The sequence below is a fragment of the Pygoscelis adeliae genome, unplaced genomic scaffold (assembly GCF_000699105.1).
Source record: "Pygoscelis adeliae isolate BGI_AS28 unplaced genomic scaffold, ASM69910v1 Scaffold166, whole genome shotgun sequence".
Lineage (NCBI taxonomy): Eukaryota > Metazoa > Chordata > Aves > Sphenisciformes > Spheniscidae > Pygoscelis > Pygoscelis adeliae.
The window spans coordinates 1,827,724-1,845,096 of record NW_008825156.1 but is presented as its reverse complement, the minus strand read 5'-3'; the positions used below and the strand labels follow the sequence as shown (position 1 = coordinate 1,845,096).

Genomic DNA, 17,373 nt, shown 5'->3' with positions numbered 1-17,373 from the left:
GTTCAGCAGAATATTTAATCCCCTTGGATCAGGCACTTGGATTTTCTTAGATCACGCTGAGATAACAGCATTCTGCTGTGTTCTGGCACCATAAAATCCTTGCTTATGAAAATAAAAGAAAAATACGGCCTCTCTGGGAACATACATCTCTGAATTACTTTTTTCCATAGTTTAAATATTGTAGTCTCAAAATCAATTTTTACACAGATATACCACATTCTCTTTATGAGTCATGGCAAAAGCTCTCCCGCACCACTGTTTTAAATGGGCCAAGTGTACATATACCCTTCAAAATGATGATCCTTTCACAGTCTTGGCTCAGGCTCCAGCTCACGCTGGGCAAGTGCCAAGGAGTAACTGGAGTCAAACCCCTCCAACAGCACCATCTAGTGAAAAAAAGATAAAATAAACACATGCAAATTTAAACAGTTTTCACTGCATTCTGGAAACTAACAAAAGGCCAATTCTCTCCTAATCTCCCATTACAACTGCATTTAGGTATAGCTTTCATCAAGGCTCTTTGCCTTGTGAAGTGTGGTGACAAGTAGAGAAAGATTCAACAGCTAATTGTAAGCTTTTTGTCTAAAACTGGAACACCACTTGGAACACACATAAACTTTCCCTTGTTTATTTTTCCAATGTTAAGCTTGCATTTTTCTTATTGTTATGAAAAATAGAAGCATTTTAAAATGCTTTAAAATTATTGATAACATAACATCTTCTACTTCCTCCTCTGGTATTGGGAGGTGATATTATAAGACAAGTGGCTCCAGAATAAAAAAGAAATAATATATACATAAAATCTCAACAACCTTTTTAGCTCTTATTTTCATATAATTGTAATATCTTGTATGACTATATTATTGAAGCATGAAATTCTTGTTCATGAAAAAGGGCACACTCAGCTTCCATCTCTAACTTTAATGTGACCAGTCTCCCTGGTTTCAAAAAGACTATCTGCTGAAGTTGCAAGGTGCTTGTATCTTTCACGGGGTCAGAGCAAAATACTTTGGCTACGTGGAGGAAATAAAGTAGTATAACTCTTAATTGTGGGTGTTTTCAAGGGTCTTGTTTGAACAGTTTTTCAGTCAGGAGGAACAGATTCTGTACTTTTCCCAACATGCATCTTCAATGACATGCAACTCTCAAGTGGGCTGTAGAAGGGATTCTGTAACAACAGTAGTTTGCAGATAACACACACACATGTGCTTTTACAGTTATCCCATCTAATTTTCAAGATGAATCAGATTTACAGTGCCCATGCAGTAAGCTCATCTAAATCAGACTTGTTCCATGGGGCTGTTCAGCTCAGCATACCCGCATGCTAACTTTGAACACTCATTTCCAGACATTGAGCATGATACAGTCATTTCTTGCATTTCCAGACCTATGGCTGCCTGGTCAAAGCCTCCCCCCCCAAAATACAAGTCCACAAATCTCAAGTAGGCAAAATTTCAAAGCATGACACTGCACATTTGGTACCACTAACTATCTCAGCCTTATATTTGATGCACTACAAAGCATAATTCATTTAGAGAGCATTCTACCCTACATAGGAAATTATGTCTAAATAAAAGGCAATCTGCTCTTGACAAAGCTTCAGTAGTTTTTCCTTCGGAATGCAGATAGGGAAAGGTGGACTCAATTTTATAATCTTCAAAAGAAAGAGTTAAAGGTCTCTAAGTGTTACTTTAATTATTTTAATCTCACAGAGCACACACTAGGGCAGTATAACTCAAGTTTCATGGAATGACTTGAGATCTCATAAACCTCAAATTCCACATGGCCGAAGGTTCCCTCCTTCTCACTGTCACAGTTAAGCCCAAGCAGAAAAGCCTTCTTCAAGATTCCCATACTCCTCCTGGTAGGTTGTTGCTACACTGCTGCTCCTTTGAGGTCTCTCTCACTCAGTACTAGTTTGTAAATCAACTTGTTTGCTCTTATTTGCTCACATAAAATGACAGTGTTACCGACTTTCATTGTCTGGCTCCAAATGAAAACTATTATTGCGGTATAACTAAAAGTCCCTCTACAAATATAAGAGAGAAATTAATTCCTACTGCAAAGCAGTAGAAAGAGTGCTCTCCTAAGCTTTAGTAAGTCTCCTTACATCACCATTTGGATTGGAAGCTTGCACTGTGTTTTTTCCTGTTTTCTTTTTTAATCCCTGTCTGTTGTTACATTTCCTTTTACTACTTTCTTTGCGTTTTACAGTTTCTCTTCAACCAGTCATCTGTGATTAACTCCCCCCTTAAGAATTCAGTTACATCTAATTTTGCGAGCTTGTAATGATATATTAGAGTGAAAGCAAAATCTTAAAATAAGAACAGAATAGGAAATTTTACTGGGTAGACACTAGCAGGAACCAGATTCTGACATTTATATTTGTGTTGCAAGGTGCCACAACTCCTTTGAAAGTCCCACCAAAACTGGATAGAGCAGAGAGCACATTGGGCCATCTGCTGCTTTGAACCGATAGATCACCATAGTCCCCTTAAGTTTCTTGAAAATTACCACAGTTAATCCTTTAAGAAAACAATATCAGAATATGCCAATACTGAACAAACAGCCAACTGCTGAATTCCCAAGAAACCATGATAGTAGGATTCCAATGTTAAAAGTTAACCGTAGTTTTTCTCATTATATGGAACAGGAACACTGATTCACACTACTTAGAAAGCAAGATAATACAGAATAGTATGAACACCCAATACATACTGGTTATTACATACATTGTATGTAATCCTGAATGCATTGCATACATATTACACTGAATATATTACACACATACAGACAATACATACTGCATACAGTATGAACACACAAAATGAGTTCCATGATTTCACAGGGGGGAATGAAATATCACTGGTTATGTTGTCACTAAAAGTTATTTCATTGAAACAACACACATGTAAAATATTATGATATATTGCAAAGACGAGTGAGATATCACAAGTGAAATTCATCACAGAAATTGGCAGAAGTATCCACAACTACTAGTTATGGATAAAAAAACCCAAACAAAACCCCAAAATAACACACAAACTTAAATCTGTACAAAAAGAAAACCCGAAACCACAAAACAGAAAAGGTACTGGATGCAGAAATACATGTATAGACTCTCTTAGCTGGCAACTAATTATAATGTTACACCTAGGAGTTCAAATATCTTACAAGTTAGATAAAAACAATATACCAGGCATGAAGATACCTTAAATAGAAACAGTGTGATTGACACTAAATTTAATATACTGTATTCTTATTCTTACAGTATTCATATTAGGTATAAAACCTTAGCATATTGAATAAATAAACTGACAAAATTTATTACAATTCATGGGGGTTTTAAGTGAAATTTTTCATGTTAATAATGATATAATACATAACAATTATATTACTGGTGCACTGCTACAATAACTGTTTTGGACAAACATCTGAATTGCAAGTTAGCATTTTCTCAATACAGTGATAGTGTTTTCACAAGTAAAATAATGGTCGTTTATTTAAAAATACAGAGAAATCAATGATTTAGCAGGGGGTATCCCACCACTGAGGTACAACATATTTATAAATTTTTTGTATGTTTAAAATCATGCCTCTCCAACTTCAAAATTAAGACTCTTCAATGAAATCTAAGCTGGCAGGACATTAATACTCTTGGAACATTTCTTGATACATAGCTGTTGCAGCACTAGTGTACTATAAACAAGAGGTAACTATATTTTCTCTGCTGAAGGAAAAGTGCGTAAGACAGGTAGAGCAAGTTGTCTTAACTCTAAAGTCAATGAAAATATGTGAGTTTTCCACTTGTGAAAGAAAGCTGGATCTGACACAACTAAAAGAAAGGACTTCCACTTACTTTTTTCCTCCCCTATGGTCAGGCGTCTGGTCTTCAGTATGGCTGAAAAATGGATTAACCTGAGCAATATGAGGGATTCAAGCTTAATTAGAACAGCCGTGTGTGTTGGACACAACATAGATGCCCTCAGTATAGGCCATATAGGGCAAGACTTGTTTTTTGTGCTACCATGACTTTTGGTGTTTCTGTGGCTTTACAGACTCATTAGGGAAAGGCAGAAAAGCCTCTTGTCAATTAAACCATAAGGAACATTCTGCTTGATATGGTATTAGCTCAGAGATCGGGATTTGCACGTTAAGAACAAGCATGCATCAATCACATTAACATCCACATACATACCATCCAAAATAACGTCCCTGTAGCAAGAGCTGCATACTGTTCAATTGTAGAAAGCACGCTGAAGATAAGGCATATCAGCACAATAAGGAAGCTGTAAATAAATAAAAAAAATAAAAATAATGTAATGCAGTCTAGTAAGAACCTAGAGGGAGGGCAGATAATTATGCCATTACAAATTATCTGTACACACAGAAATGTCATTGGTATTGGATTATCTTAAAACACAGCTGGTAACTTCTGAGTGATCCTGCTTCGTGTTGGATAGTTTATTTCTCTTCAGACATTGAGTTTTTGGGTTGGACATCATCAAATGAAACCACACAATAACATTAGCTTTAGCCTACCTCTAAGACTTGCTGTTTCCTAGCCGCACAGGAAAACAGCGCTCCTTGTCCTTTCCCATTGTAAGGGCTACTACAGTTGAATCACCACCACACAACCCCCCCAAACATGTTTCAAATATTTGCCTTTTTGCTGCTCCAAATTCTAACAAACTACAAAGAGAAATCCCAACTAAGCCAGAGCTTAACAGGCCCTGCCCACACTGTCTTTTCATAACCAATCCCCAAAAGGACCTAGATAAATAAAATCTGACATTCGGCATTTAAAACACAACCGAGGACTGATTCCATTTTTAAATAAAACAAAATTTCAAAGCAACTATCAGAGAGAGTGGGAATATAATGGTTTGTTCCCCAGTCCCCCCTGCCCGAGTGAGTCCTTCGGGAGGGGGTCCTGATTCCCAAGGTAAGATTTGGGACAGCCAGGGAGTTGCAGCAAACCCAGCCCAACTGCCTGTAGCCCCCAGAAAGCCTCTTCCCCCAGCTGGGGAGCAAGGCTGCCCTGCCCTGCAGCCTCTGCCTTCAAACCCCTTCCCTGAGCAGCTTCAGCTGTGCCCAGCCCTCCACAGGACTGTTGCTTGCCTTAAAGGAACGTTAACACATTTGGAAAGCAAAACATTGAAAACCTAAACTGGATGCTACCCACTACAGACTAGGCATAGGCAACTTCCAGTTCCCAAACAACTGCGTGTTTCTTTTTAAAACATGACACGAGCAATGAAGAAGACTTAAAACATTCACTTATTAAACACAGAGCTAGTTGTTAGGGATATTTTTCACAATTCTGTTGAGACAAGCAACACCAATCCTTTGCACTTGACAGAAACTTGCTGCAAAATCCAGTAACTAAATCATCCCCCCTGATACAGATCTCTAAAGCAGTTAATCAGGTTTTTTTTCTCAGAAAAACAGCAACAGAAAAAGAAGTGATATAATGAATGAAAATGAACTCAAGAGGAGAAATATTAAAGCAGGACATCAGTGGCCGCAAATTGGCATGGCTCAGCTGAAGTCACCCAGAGCCTTTATCTTTTGTCACATAAGTGAGAATTTCATTGGGTGAATCTTTTGAAAGGCTGAGGACTCAAGAAAACAAAAATGTGTCAAGGTTGACATTATAAGCTAGACTGCCCAATGATAGCTTCAAAATACAGTGCATGTAAGTCCAATGCACACATAGACAAATGATATTGTAAACACATTACAAAATTGTGGAGAAGTAGTTTGTAGGTAATTAGGTACAAAAATCGAATTAGTAAGTGATGACAAATTGGAGTTAAGATGATAGAGATTATCACATATCAACACAAACACACATATGAGAATATACTTTTACCTAGGTAAAGTATAAATATGTGGATGTTTCTGATTTATCTCTAAAATCTTCTCATTTTACCTTGTATCTCTAACTTTGGCCATTCTTAAATAGAGTAAGGTGTGCAGACAAGGCAGGGGAACGCGAAGATGAGCCAGTCATTTGAAACATAACATAAATGTTCCCCAAGTGTCCAGTCCTTCTATCTGCAATATTCCCACAATTGCTTAAGACCGATACACGTGACAACATGAACATAAATGGGTTCAGTTACACGGAGGTAAAGGGTGGCTGGATAAAAAGTCCAACATACATAGAAGTACCAGTTCAAAGCAAACAATGAGTCACATGGGATGGTGTAAGCTGTCTAAATACACCTTGAGCAGTAACAATTAATACTTATTATATCCCTTAATAGTAGTATACCTGTTAAAAGTGTAACTCGGCCAATACATGAAACCACAAGAGGGCACTAAAGCAAAGACTATCCCATTTCTGTACTTTTCCTAAACAAACACAACTAAAGAGAACCTAATAAGGATTAAAGGTGAAAGTTTGTGTGCCTAAGTGACAGGAAGAGAAACTTAGGGTAAATCGTTTGCCAAATCTCTTTGCTTGTTACTGTTAGAGAAATTGAAGGCTGACATAAGAACTGCATCAAGTGCCAGTCACCGCACTACCTACTTTTATGGGTTTTCATGCATATGGATCTGTTTCAGTCTTACTGATTTTTTTTTTTCCACCCCCAGAAAAACTCTTGAAATTTATTCTTGTGCTCTTTCCAGGCTGAAGCATAAGACACCTTCATACCCACAAATACACATTATCCGAAGCGAAACAAAAATGTTCAGTCAGATATTGCTGCTTCTTATCTGTTTCTTTGGCATTACAGAGAAGATGCCCACATGCCCCACTAGTACAGCCGTACTAGTGGAGCACTACAGCTAAGCTACTAACCCTGTCACACTGGTATCACTATTTTGTTTCTGAGACTAGATCAATTGCACATAATTGCAAAATTAAGCGATTAAAAAAATACATGGTCCTCCTCTGACATCAGCCTGCTGTTCATTTCCTTCCAACACTCGGCTCTTACCCTGTTTTTGTTTCAGTATTAGTGGCTTCCTCCTCCACTTCTGAAGTGTAAGAAGGGAGTGAGGCACCAGGAAAATGAAAAACAGGAAAAGTTTGCCACTTTTTTTTTCTTTTTTTGACAGCTACCTCCCCTCTCTTCAGCCAGAAGTGGAGCAGAGATTCTCAGTTACTGCCTGCTTTCACGTGTTGACGGCAGACAAGTCCACAGTAGTTAAACAGTTACGAACAACAGTTGCAAGGACAGACTCTGCCTCAAACTTGAATTTGGTCTGTGTGAAAATCACCCTGGGGAAACTTCACTGACAAGCCTCAAAAAGCTTCCACTACTCATGTGAGAGCTGTGATTATTTTTTTTTCCCAAGTAGTTAGAATGTAATTGAACTTGTGTGAATTTTCACAGGGAAAATCAAAGGTACAACCCTGACAACAGAAGACAAAATTTTAAAGCCCCCAAATCAGTGTATTTTTTCAAAGCAAATGTTACAATTTTCACATGCCCAGAATAACCTTACCATTCTTAATATCACTTTACTGTGATCACTATTACTACATCTTCCCAAAAAGTACTCACCTTGTTACAGTTGCTAAGCATGTAAACTCTTCATCCAACCAGTTAATATCAGACAAACTGATGGGCAACTGAAACCAACCTTACAATAAGAAGCATTAGACAAATTACTAGCAGACAGCCCTACCCTAATCAACCACATAATTTGAGATAGCTAAGTTGAGAGCTTTGTTTCAGACAAACTAAGACTCACCTGCAGGTCAAAGCTCTGTTGTCAGTGGAAAGACACTGGACACCTTCAGGGAGCAATTTATAGCCCATGTGAAGCAAGTTACTGTGCAAAATGTTTCATTATTTCAACTGTTGAGCAGGTGAAGGCTCTAAACATGGACATTAAATTAGGAAACTGAATGTCAGCTATCCAGTGTGCATGCTAATCCGAAAACACTTATTAGACTTCACAGAACAGTCATTTACTCTTCACTGAGTTGTAGCCAAGCTACTTTACTGTAACATAACAGGTGAAAAAGCATGTTACTTAGCCAGCCTTGATTCTCTGTCTCACAGTAAAAAATTAAAAATACCTTAGCTCCCATATAATATCACTTAGGGGTTTAAAGATCTAAGACAGATGAATGGTTTAACCAGTAGCATCAGCCACTCTGGAACACTATGCTAAGCATACAGTCCCATGCTGATTTCACCAGTTGTATATGGGGTAGCAGAACAAACATTCACCATCTGCCCTAACAACTCCCATATAATACTTTTTTCTTCTAAAGGAGAGACAGACAGCAGAATACTGGAATTTCTTTTAACTCTAGCAGTTAGAAAAGGCTTAGTCTCTTGGAAACCACCAATCTCTTATCTCCTGAAACCCATTGCTTGTTTACCCTCTAGGCACAAATGTGACCATTTTCAAGAAAGGAAGCAGAGTGATGAGGAGTTCAGGCTTTCATCAGCTCTGATCTAACTCTCAGATTGTGGGGCCAAGGAAGCATTAGAGATGAGGCGTAGCATGCGAAGTCTTTCATATTGCCTGTTCCAGGTTACAAAGTAGCATCTGCCTGCATGTAGATAAATCACAGATACTGCATCAGTAGATGCACTCAAAAATACTTAGCTTTGTGGTTAACTCGTATCTAACAGTGCTACGTTTCTTTTAACACCAAGAATTTTGCAAGTGTCTGATCATCTCTCTGCTTCTGGATGTGAAACCATGAAGCCACTATTAAAGCAGCATGGCCACTAACTCTTACAAAGCAGCAGATGTTTTCTTTCATGGACTCCGCTTTCAGTAGCCTATTAAAAGGTGACCCATTTCCTCTCAGACAGACAGCACTGTTTTACTAGTAGTCAGCCAGTTTCTGTGGTTGTCTTTTCAACCCAATGTTTACAGGCACTGCATACCTGGTGGAGTCATACCCAGAAGTGGAGCTATCTCAGTGCGTATGAAACGACGTCAGCATGTAGCCCTCCAGTAATACTTTGAGCCCACGTACATCCAAGCCTGTATATAGAATTGTGATGTGTGTCTATGCTATACTACCCATTAAACAGAAAAGCACATATAGACACAGGTGTATGTAGTTACATGAGACCGTGTGTGCACAGATGCGTGTATGTGGGCAAACATATAATAAATAATAAGATTTGGCTTACTCCATGAAGTCAGCCAGATGATTTAGATACCTTTTTGTCTCAAACAGCTTTGAGAAGTCAGAGCATTTCCAGGAAAGAATCATACAGCTGACAGGTAAACATGACCAGCTAGTATATGCACTATATTTAGCAACATATAGGAAATATATAGGGAATATATTAAGAGCTAAAGGTGGATTTAATGGTTTATGACTATTCTAGGATATATTTCGACTTTTAGAACAGACCCAGACTTAGGGTTTTTTCACTGACCTCAGTGGCAACTGCAGAAACTTGACACATTACAGGTAGCTATCAGTACTTTGCAGCCTCCAGCTCTGAGCTGCTGCTTTTTTTCCTGTATTTAACTATGGTTTTAGAACATTAGCATGTCTTTTTTGTGGCTTGAAACAATGTGTGGAATGATCAAAGGAACAATTAACCACTTAGTGAGTGATAACAATGCTCATTTAGTAAATGTCACAGGTAGGAGAACTGATAAAGGTTTATAAAATACATCCAGTGATATGACCAGGAACATTTCAAAAAAAAGGTGCATGAGACAAGCTGGAAGTACTTACTCACCAGATTAATATAGTCTCATGCACACACAGCCGTCATCATCAAAATCAGTATTAAAATGTGGGTAGATTTTATTCCTTCTTGCAGTGTTTCTTACATATTCTCAGTGGGAGTCTTCCCATGAACCTGGAAAAGGTTGGCATTAGGCCCTAAATTAAGCTGAAACCTCAAAAACATTTAATAGATGAAAAGGGAGATGCAAAGTTCAGCTCAATTTATATAAAGCCAACTTAAGTTCTAACCCTTCAGGAAGACAGCCAGTTTTTCCTTGTTCAATGTCACATAAGAGCTGGCTTACGTCTGCTCTTTCAAACAAATTTTATTCATTACAGCTATCAATCTTGAAGGTATCCAACTATCAGTGCCCTGGCATACAGGGAATACTATTTTAGCTTATAATTGCTGGATCTGTGCTCTTTTTTTTGGCGTGAGGTCAATGGCTAGTTGTAGTTCATCCTCTCTGTCTACTGGCGAAAATGACTGAAACTGAAATAGTCTGTAAGTAAAAAAACATCTTTGGGGTCCTTCTACATCTTTGGTAACATTCTGCCTAAGCCTCCTTCTTGAACCTCTGTCTGCACCTTACTTTTGGGCAACTGGATTGTCTGTCTTTGAATGTACAACTCCGTTCAGTCACATGCATGATCAATCACCAACCGTGCAACTTCCTCACCAACCCTGTAACTCGGGGAGGGGGGGCGGTGGTGGTGTTGGGTTTTTGTTTTGTGGGGTTTTGCTTGTTTGTTTTTACAGAGTGAATTACTTTTTTGCCATTTAGCTTTTAACTGTGATAGGTTTCATAGGTAAACAAAGTAATACAAAGTTTAACCTCCTCTAAGCATACAGCTTTAAAAGAACTGTCAGGATGACACTGAGAATGAACGACACGAGTGTGCAGATTAAATATGGGCAGATTCTTATCTTGATCATCATCATTTGCAAACTATAATGCCGCTGCATATCCAGTTCATGTTAGTTCATTAAAACATATGACAGCATCATTATTTCATCTTTCATCTCCATGGCTTATACATACTGACACTTTTCAGATTGTGAACACAAAGGTCAATGGTATCATAAAAGGACATTTTCACACAGCTTTCCAGGCAACAAAAAGAGTTATTGCAATGAGGATTTAGACAGACAACTTCAGGTAAGACAGACACTGAAGACAGGGGATCACTCTTTCACTTTGTCATATATTCAGTCCCATTCCAGGCCAGAGAAGTCAATCCTTACTTAATTTTCATCAGGAAAATCCTGATTAAAAACCTGAACAGGTTTATATTACTACAAGTCAACATAAATCCCTAACTACCTCATGCAGTACTGCACATTCATTTCCATGGTGTAACTAGGTAAACATTCATACTAATCCATATCACGTAATTTCTTACTGAAACTAGGCACCAGGTCTTTCTTGTTCTCTCATTCAAGGCATTTTGGGATTGCTTGAGCAAAAAAAGTCTAATAAAAGGTAGAAGTTAGAAGGGGAATAGGTAGAACTTGTCAAATGGAGGACAGCTGACAATAAGAGAGAGGAAAGGACTCTAGAACATAAACAGCATTGCCAGGAAGCTAATACAGGATGGCAATTTATTTTATGGGATCATTATCAAGGTATAGTGTCAAGTACAAATACCAACTGGTGCTTTTAAAAGTGAGAAACTCAGATAGGGTTGTTTTTTCAAAAAGAAACAGGATTTCACCGTGCAGAGAAAACTTTCATCCTCAATGAAATTCACACACATATCCTGTATACGTAGGTCTTACGCTGAACTCTTTAGCACGTCTGAACTGAACACTGGAAAGACACTAATTCTGTTACAACTATAAACCACTGGAGCACAGTGCCAGTCTACTAATAGAAGACTAAATGAGCATTCAATTATGCAACTGGTGGACGTCAGAGGTCCTCCATCACTTCCTCCATTAAAAAAAAAAAAAGTGTTTGTTTTTAAGAGAATGATCTGGTGAAGATACATGATTAGAATGAAGGAGCCCTGTACTTCAATTCATCTTTGCCCGTACTTTTGGCCAACTTTGAAATTTTAATTAACACTGTATTTTTCTTCCAGAGTACGGCTGTGAACTCTCTAATCTTTGAATGAAAATTGCATAATAACTGCATTAGCTATGCTGCCTAACCAGTTCAGCTAACTTGCTTAGGAGAGAATCATTTAACTTCCAAAAATATATAAATTTTCATTTGGGTCTAGATACATTAAATAGGGCAAAGTATGAGGAAAAAAAAAAATCAAAAAAATAAAAAAATCACTGTAGCAAGGAGTTAGAAGAGACCAGCAACTTACACAAACCATCGCTGAAGATGAAACAAGTAAAAAAAAAAAAAAAAAAGTACCTTAGTCCTGATAACAAAAAAAGAAAGGTGGGGGTTTAAACCTCCGGCCATGCAGGCTCTTTGCATGGTTTTCCTCTAAGGATTTGTCTTATCTTTTTCTGTTTTGTTTTTGAGGCAGGGGAAGGAAGGAGGGGTACAGCCCCTTCCCATATTCCAGCCTCTGTGCAGCATGAGGATGCCCAGCAGAAGGGGAAGTACACTTGTATTCATGCAGAGAAGCATGATTCCCGCCAGGAACTGGCTACGACCGTTTCCTGTACAACACACGTTTCCTCTCTTATGTCCTACACAGGTCAAGCTAGTAGACAGATCACTATTCTTAGTTGTCACTTGCCATCAAAAAACCTTCAACAGACAAAGTGCGAATGCTCTGTTTGTGTTAGCTTAGGTCTATCAGATGGAGCTTCCTGTTAATATGTATTTGTTCCAACTGTAAGGCAAAGTATAGTTGGTGCTTCCTGAAGGAAACAATGGCATAATTTTTAACCAGCTCCTTGACTCCTTGTCAAAGAAATACTGTCTTCTAGCTCCCGTGTGAGAAAGCAGTTTTATTGTACAAGAAAGATCATATACAATACGGGGTAGTCTGATACTAAGAAAAACAGGTTAGCTATACAGCTTATTAAGCAAGGTTTCTATCACACTTATGTGGCTCTTCTGGGAGACTAGAGTCTGTAAAAATAATTTAAATTATGGGCAGTGTACCAAAGCACAAAGCACACAATGAATCAAAAGTAATTTAGGATACAGCACCAGGATCATTGCAGAAAAGGCCTTTAAGGTCTTGGCAAAGTGTATAATTGCAGTAGAAATGCAAACCAGACGTCAAGATGCTTCAAGAGGAAAGGTTAACTGCTCACAAAAAGCAACGTTATTGCATCCTGCAACAAGGTATTGGTTTCTTTGAGAATAGGCATGGTTGAACAGGAAAAAGATGATAGGTACTGTGTAAGAGACTGGAAAAATTACATGCTACATTTAAAAAAAGTGCATGACCCAAGAGATGTGAACGCTGGACTGCAGAAGACTCATCAGGGCTCCTCAGATGGTTCATAACGAGCTTCCAATGTGCCTGATCATTAACATGAAACCCCAGCATAGCAACATGACAGCCGTGGAAGGAGTAAGCGCACATGCGCAATGGGGAAAGGATGTCACACAACACTACAAATTGAAAGAATTTTTGCCGTTCTTTTCACATGCACCTCAGGCTTAGCAAGAGAAAAATATGTCATTAGTGCTCTTACTTGAAGATTAGAAAAGTACAGTGAGTATACTGTGAAACAATGAAAGATTTTCTCTTATTCTTGTGGTTTGATGAAACACTACAAAGCAGGAAAGAAAAATGTAATTTTCACAGCTTATTTTGCTTGGAATATCTCATCCTCACTTTTTGTCACACTAAAATACCATTAGGAAACCAGTACAGACCTGCGTGCTGTCCTCATCCTCTCAATTCCACATTCAGGTTTGCCCAAGACCTGTAGCACCTCATCATTCAAAGCAAAACCCATCATCCAGCAGCATGTTCCAAAAGACATCCACTGCTGCGCACTCATTGCCTGGAGCTCTAACACACTGCCCATCTCAAGGTGAGCATCAATGCCAAATTCAGCCTATACTTGTTTTAAGCATACATGCAAGCATAAGCAGAGCTGAACCATGGCTTTTCAGCTGCCCAGGCCAAGTCACTTGGTGGTGGCGGCACCAGCAAGAGAACAGATAGCATCCCTCAAGGCACCCTCAAAGGATTTGAGACTAAATCACCCTTACACTGTGCTGCAGTCAGGGTGGGGGTGGACATCTGCCTTATTTTACACACAAGGCAGATTTAGGCAAAAACATGAGTTGCAAATGGGGGCTTAGGACAATACATCAGTTGCACACCACCGCTGAAAGCAAACAGTTTATTCTTAGTGCCATAGAGGACTTTCCTTTTTATCAGCCAATTCTGGGTAAGTTTTCATTTTAATGAGAGGGAGGGAAAAAGATAGGAGAGGTATGTTCTAGAAACTGAGTGACACAATACCAGTAAAACTTGTTTTCTAGGTGGAGTTTTATACAGTTGGTCTGAGGGTTCAGTATATCACTATTCCACTTTTCTTGTAACAGCAGATTCAAGGTAGCAGAGTTTAAAATAATTTAGTATCCAAATATTAAAAGAAAAATACTAAAAGCTCTCTGAGACTTCGTAAAACCCAGCTTCTGAAAAATTGCCAAGCCTAGACTATTGCTCTGCTTTGCTTTTATCAAACCTAAATTAAATAAATCTTTCTAAATAAAATACTGTACTTTTTTTTTTAACATAAACTTGAAATTATTTTCCTTAAATACACAATATTTCTTTAAACAAGCAACAATATTTACCCCTAATGGCTTTTCTTGTTTGGGCTGGCTGGACACTATTTTGATAGCTTCATCTAACAGAGCATTTTCAAGAGCTGTATGTATTACCCCTCTTTTTTTTTTTTTCCCCCGCTATTTACTTTGATCACAGCAGTACTGCTACAAATCACTTTCCCTCCCCAATTAAAGATCAAAGGACATTATATCATGCCTCCTAAAGCATATTAATCTTATAATACTGCAGAAAAACTAGACTTGGTCAGCTTCTCAGCTCACAGAATTGCTTGCTTACTAACCAGCTTCTGGATATTGCATGTAGCCAAGTAAGAATGCTATCCTACCCCAAAGAAGTAAAACAAGGCAGAAAAAAGGAAACATTGTCTCCAGACCTAAGGAGAGAGGCGCTATCCCACAATGTTGTACAACTGATTTACTAATGCACGTAAACTTGTATACTAATTTTATTGCAGTACAAATCAGGACTTCTATATGTTCTATAAAGAAACACCCACATTGCTAGCTCACTAAAAACCCTCCATGACAGGAAAACAATATTGACATTTTTGACAGCATCTTTATCTTTAGTTGTGAATAGAGTGAAACAGTGACAGGGATTAAAAAGCCACAGATAGCTAAATATACAAGTGGGGAAGAAATAATCATACCTTGAGCTACTGACCTGGATAGATGCTTAATTTGATTTATTCCAAATATCACAAGAGTGATACCAGACTTGAGCAACTCTGGCCTACCCCCTCACGTGATCCCCCAAATGCCTTTTCACGCTCCTTTCTCCTGAAACAACTGTGTCTGAAAGGCACTTTCATGAGTGCTGGCAAGTAAGATGAAGACCGTGAGAAAGATCTGAAGCTGGGGTAAGTACTCTCACCACCGTTTCCATTACAATCCTCTGCTTTAATTATCTAAAGGTACAGTTGACAGATGCTTTCACAGAAATCAGTATTGCTGCCTTCTTTTGAGCTTTTCCACATTCAGTTCTCTGCTGCACGTTTCTAGGGGTGTTGGGGGGAGAAACGTGGCACCCTTAATGCATCACAGCTTAGAAACAAGGAAGAGAAACTACATGACAGGTTAACATTCCTAAGGTGAAAGCAGAGGAATTCAACGGACAGACATATTTCCAGAGAGGAGAAAGTGTTTGCTGAAGGAAAGACATAATGCTTGGAAGCTATGGCAACTTCACTTTCTTAGTTTGCTTTAAGCATGATGGAAATTTCAAGTGCCCCTGGAGAAAAAGAATGAAAAGGGTCTAGAAAGTGACAAGCAGCTTTTACATTTACAGCAACAGAATCTTTCTGTAAATACAAAAATCTCTATAAATATGTGCCATGAAATACAGAAACATTCAATACTCCTTTTCCTCAAAAAATCCTAAATAGATTAAATTTGCAAAATACAATCCATGCTATGCTTAAAGAGCTTTAGCTTTGTGCCCTCATCACTCAATAGACAGTTTTCCAGGCTGAAAATGATGAGGATAATTATTTCCATCATTCCAGCATGCAAGTTAGCTGTTTGCGGAAATTCCAATTGTCTATCACTGGGCTAAAAATTCTGCTGTATCGTTTGAACTTGCATTAAAACCATTCAAGACTTTGATCTATAAATTGATTTTACCCTCTCAGAAATAAATCTTGCAAATCTACACAACACACCCACAGACACTGGCATATTTGGATGGCTATAGACTCTTCAGAAGGGACCGGAGAGGAAGGAGAGGCGGCAGGGTGGCTCTGTATGTTAGGGAGTGTTTCGATTGTATAGAGCTCAACGATTGTGATGATGATACGGTTGAGTGTTTATGGGTAAGGATGAGGGGGAAGGCCAATGAGGCAGATATCCTGCTGGGAGTCTGTTATAGACCACCCAACCAGGATGAAGAGGCAGATGAAGCGTTCTACAAGCGGCTGGCAGAGGTCTCTCGATCGCTGGCCCTTGTTCTCATGGGGGACTTCAACTTCCCGGACATCTGCTGGAAATATAACACGGCAGAGAGGAAGCAGTCTAGGAGGTTCCTGGAGTGTGTGGAAGACAACTTCCTGACACAGCTGGTAAGTGAGCCTACCAGGGGAGGTGCCTCACTCGACCTGCTGTTTACCAACAGAGAAGGCCTGGTGGGAGATGTGGTGGTCGGAGGCCGTCTGGGGCTTAGCGACCATGAAATGGTAGAATTCTCAATTCGCGGTGAAGTAAGGAGGGGGGGCAGCAAAATTGCTACCATGGACTTCCGGAGGGCGGACTTTGGCCTGTTCAGGACGCTGGTTGAGAGAGTCCCTTGGGAGACCATCCTGAAGGGCAAAGGGGTCCAGGAAGGCTGGACGATCTTCAAGAAGGAAGTCTTAAAGGCGCAGGAGCAGGCTGTCCCTGTACGCCGCAAGAAGAACGGGCGGAGAAGACGACCGGCCTGACTGAACGGGGAGCTTTTGCTGGGACTCAGGAAAAAAAGGAGAGTTTATCGCTTGTGGAAGAAGGGGCAGGCGACTCAAGAAGAGTACAGGGATCTCGTTAGGTCGTGCAGAGAGGAAATGAGAAAGGCAAAAGCCCAGCTAGAACGCAACCTGGCCGCTGTCGTTAAAGACAACAAAAAAAGTTTTTACAAATACATTAATGACAAGAAGAGAGCCAGGGAGAATCTCCATCCTTTATTGGATGCGGGGGGGAACATTGTCACCGAGGATGAGGAAAAGGCTGAGGTACTTAATGCCTTCTTTGCCTCAGTCTTTAGCAATCAGACTAGTTACCCTCAGGGTACTCGGCGCCCTGAGCTGGAAAACAGGGATGGCGAGCAGGATGAACCCCCCATAATCCAAGAGGAAGCGGTCAACGACCTGCTACGTCATCTGGATACTCACAAGTCTATGGGGCCGGATGGGATCCACCCGAGAGTGCTGAGAGAGCTGGCGGAGGAGCTAGCCAAGCTGCTCTCCATCATCTATCAGCAGTCCTGGTTAACAGGGGAGGTCC

The 17,373-nt window shown here is 39.5% G+C and overlaps 1 protein-coding gene across 1 annotated transcript in view; it reads right to left on the bottom strand.

Moving 5' to 3' along the window:
• The window catches only part of KCNQ1 (potassium voltage-gated channel, KQT-like subfamily, member 1), a 374,642-nt gene that overhangs the window by 316,470 nt on the left and 40,799 nt on the right, over nt 1–17,373 (bottom strand). The window contains exon 3 of the mRNA XM_009328598.1: nt 4,199–4,289. Coding sequence (XP_009326873.1) covers nt 4,199–4,289 — 91 coding nt within the window. The remainder of the gene's footprint in view (nt 1–4,198; nt 4,290–17,373) is intronic.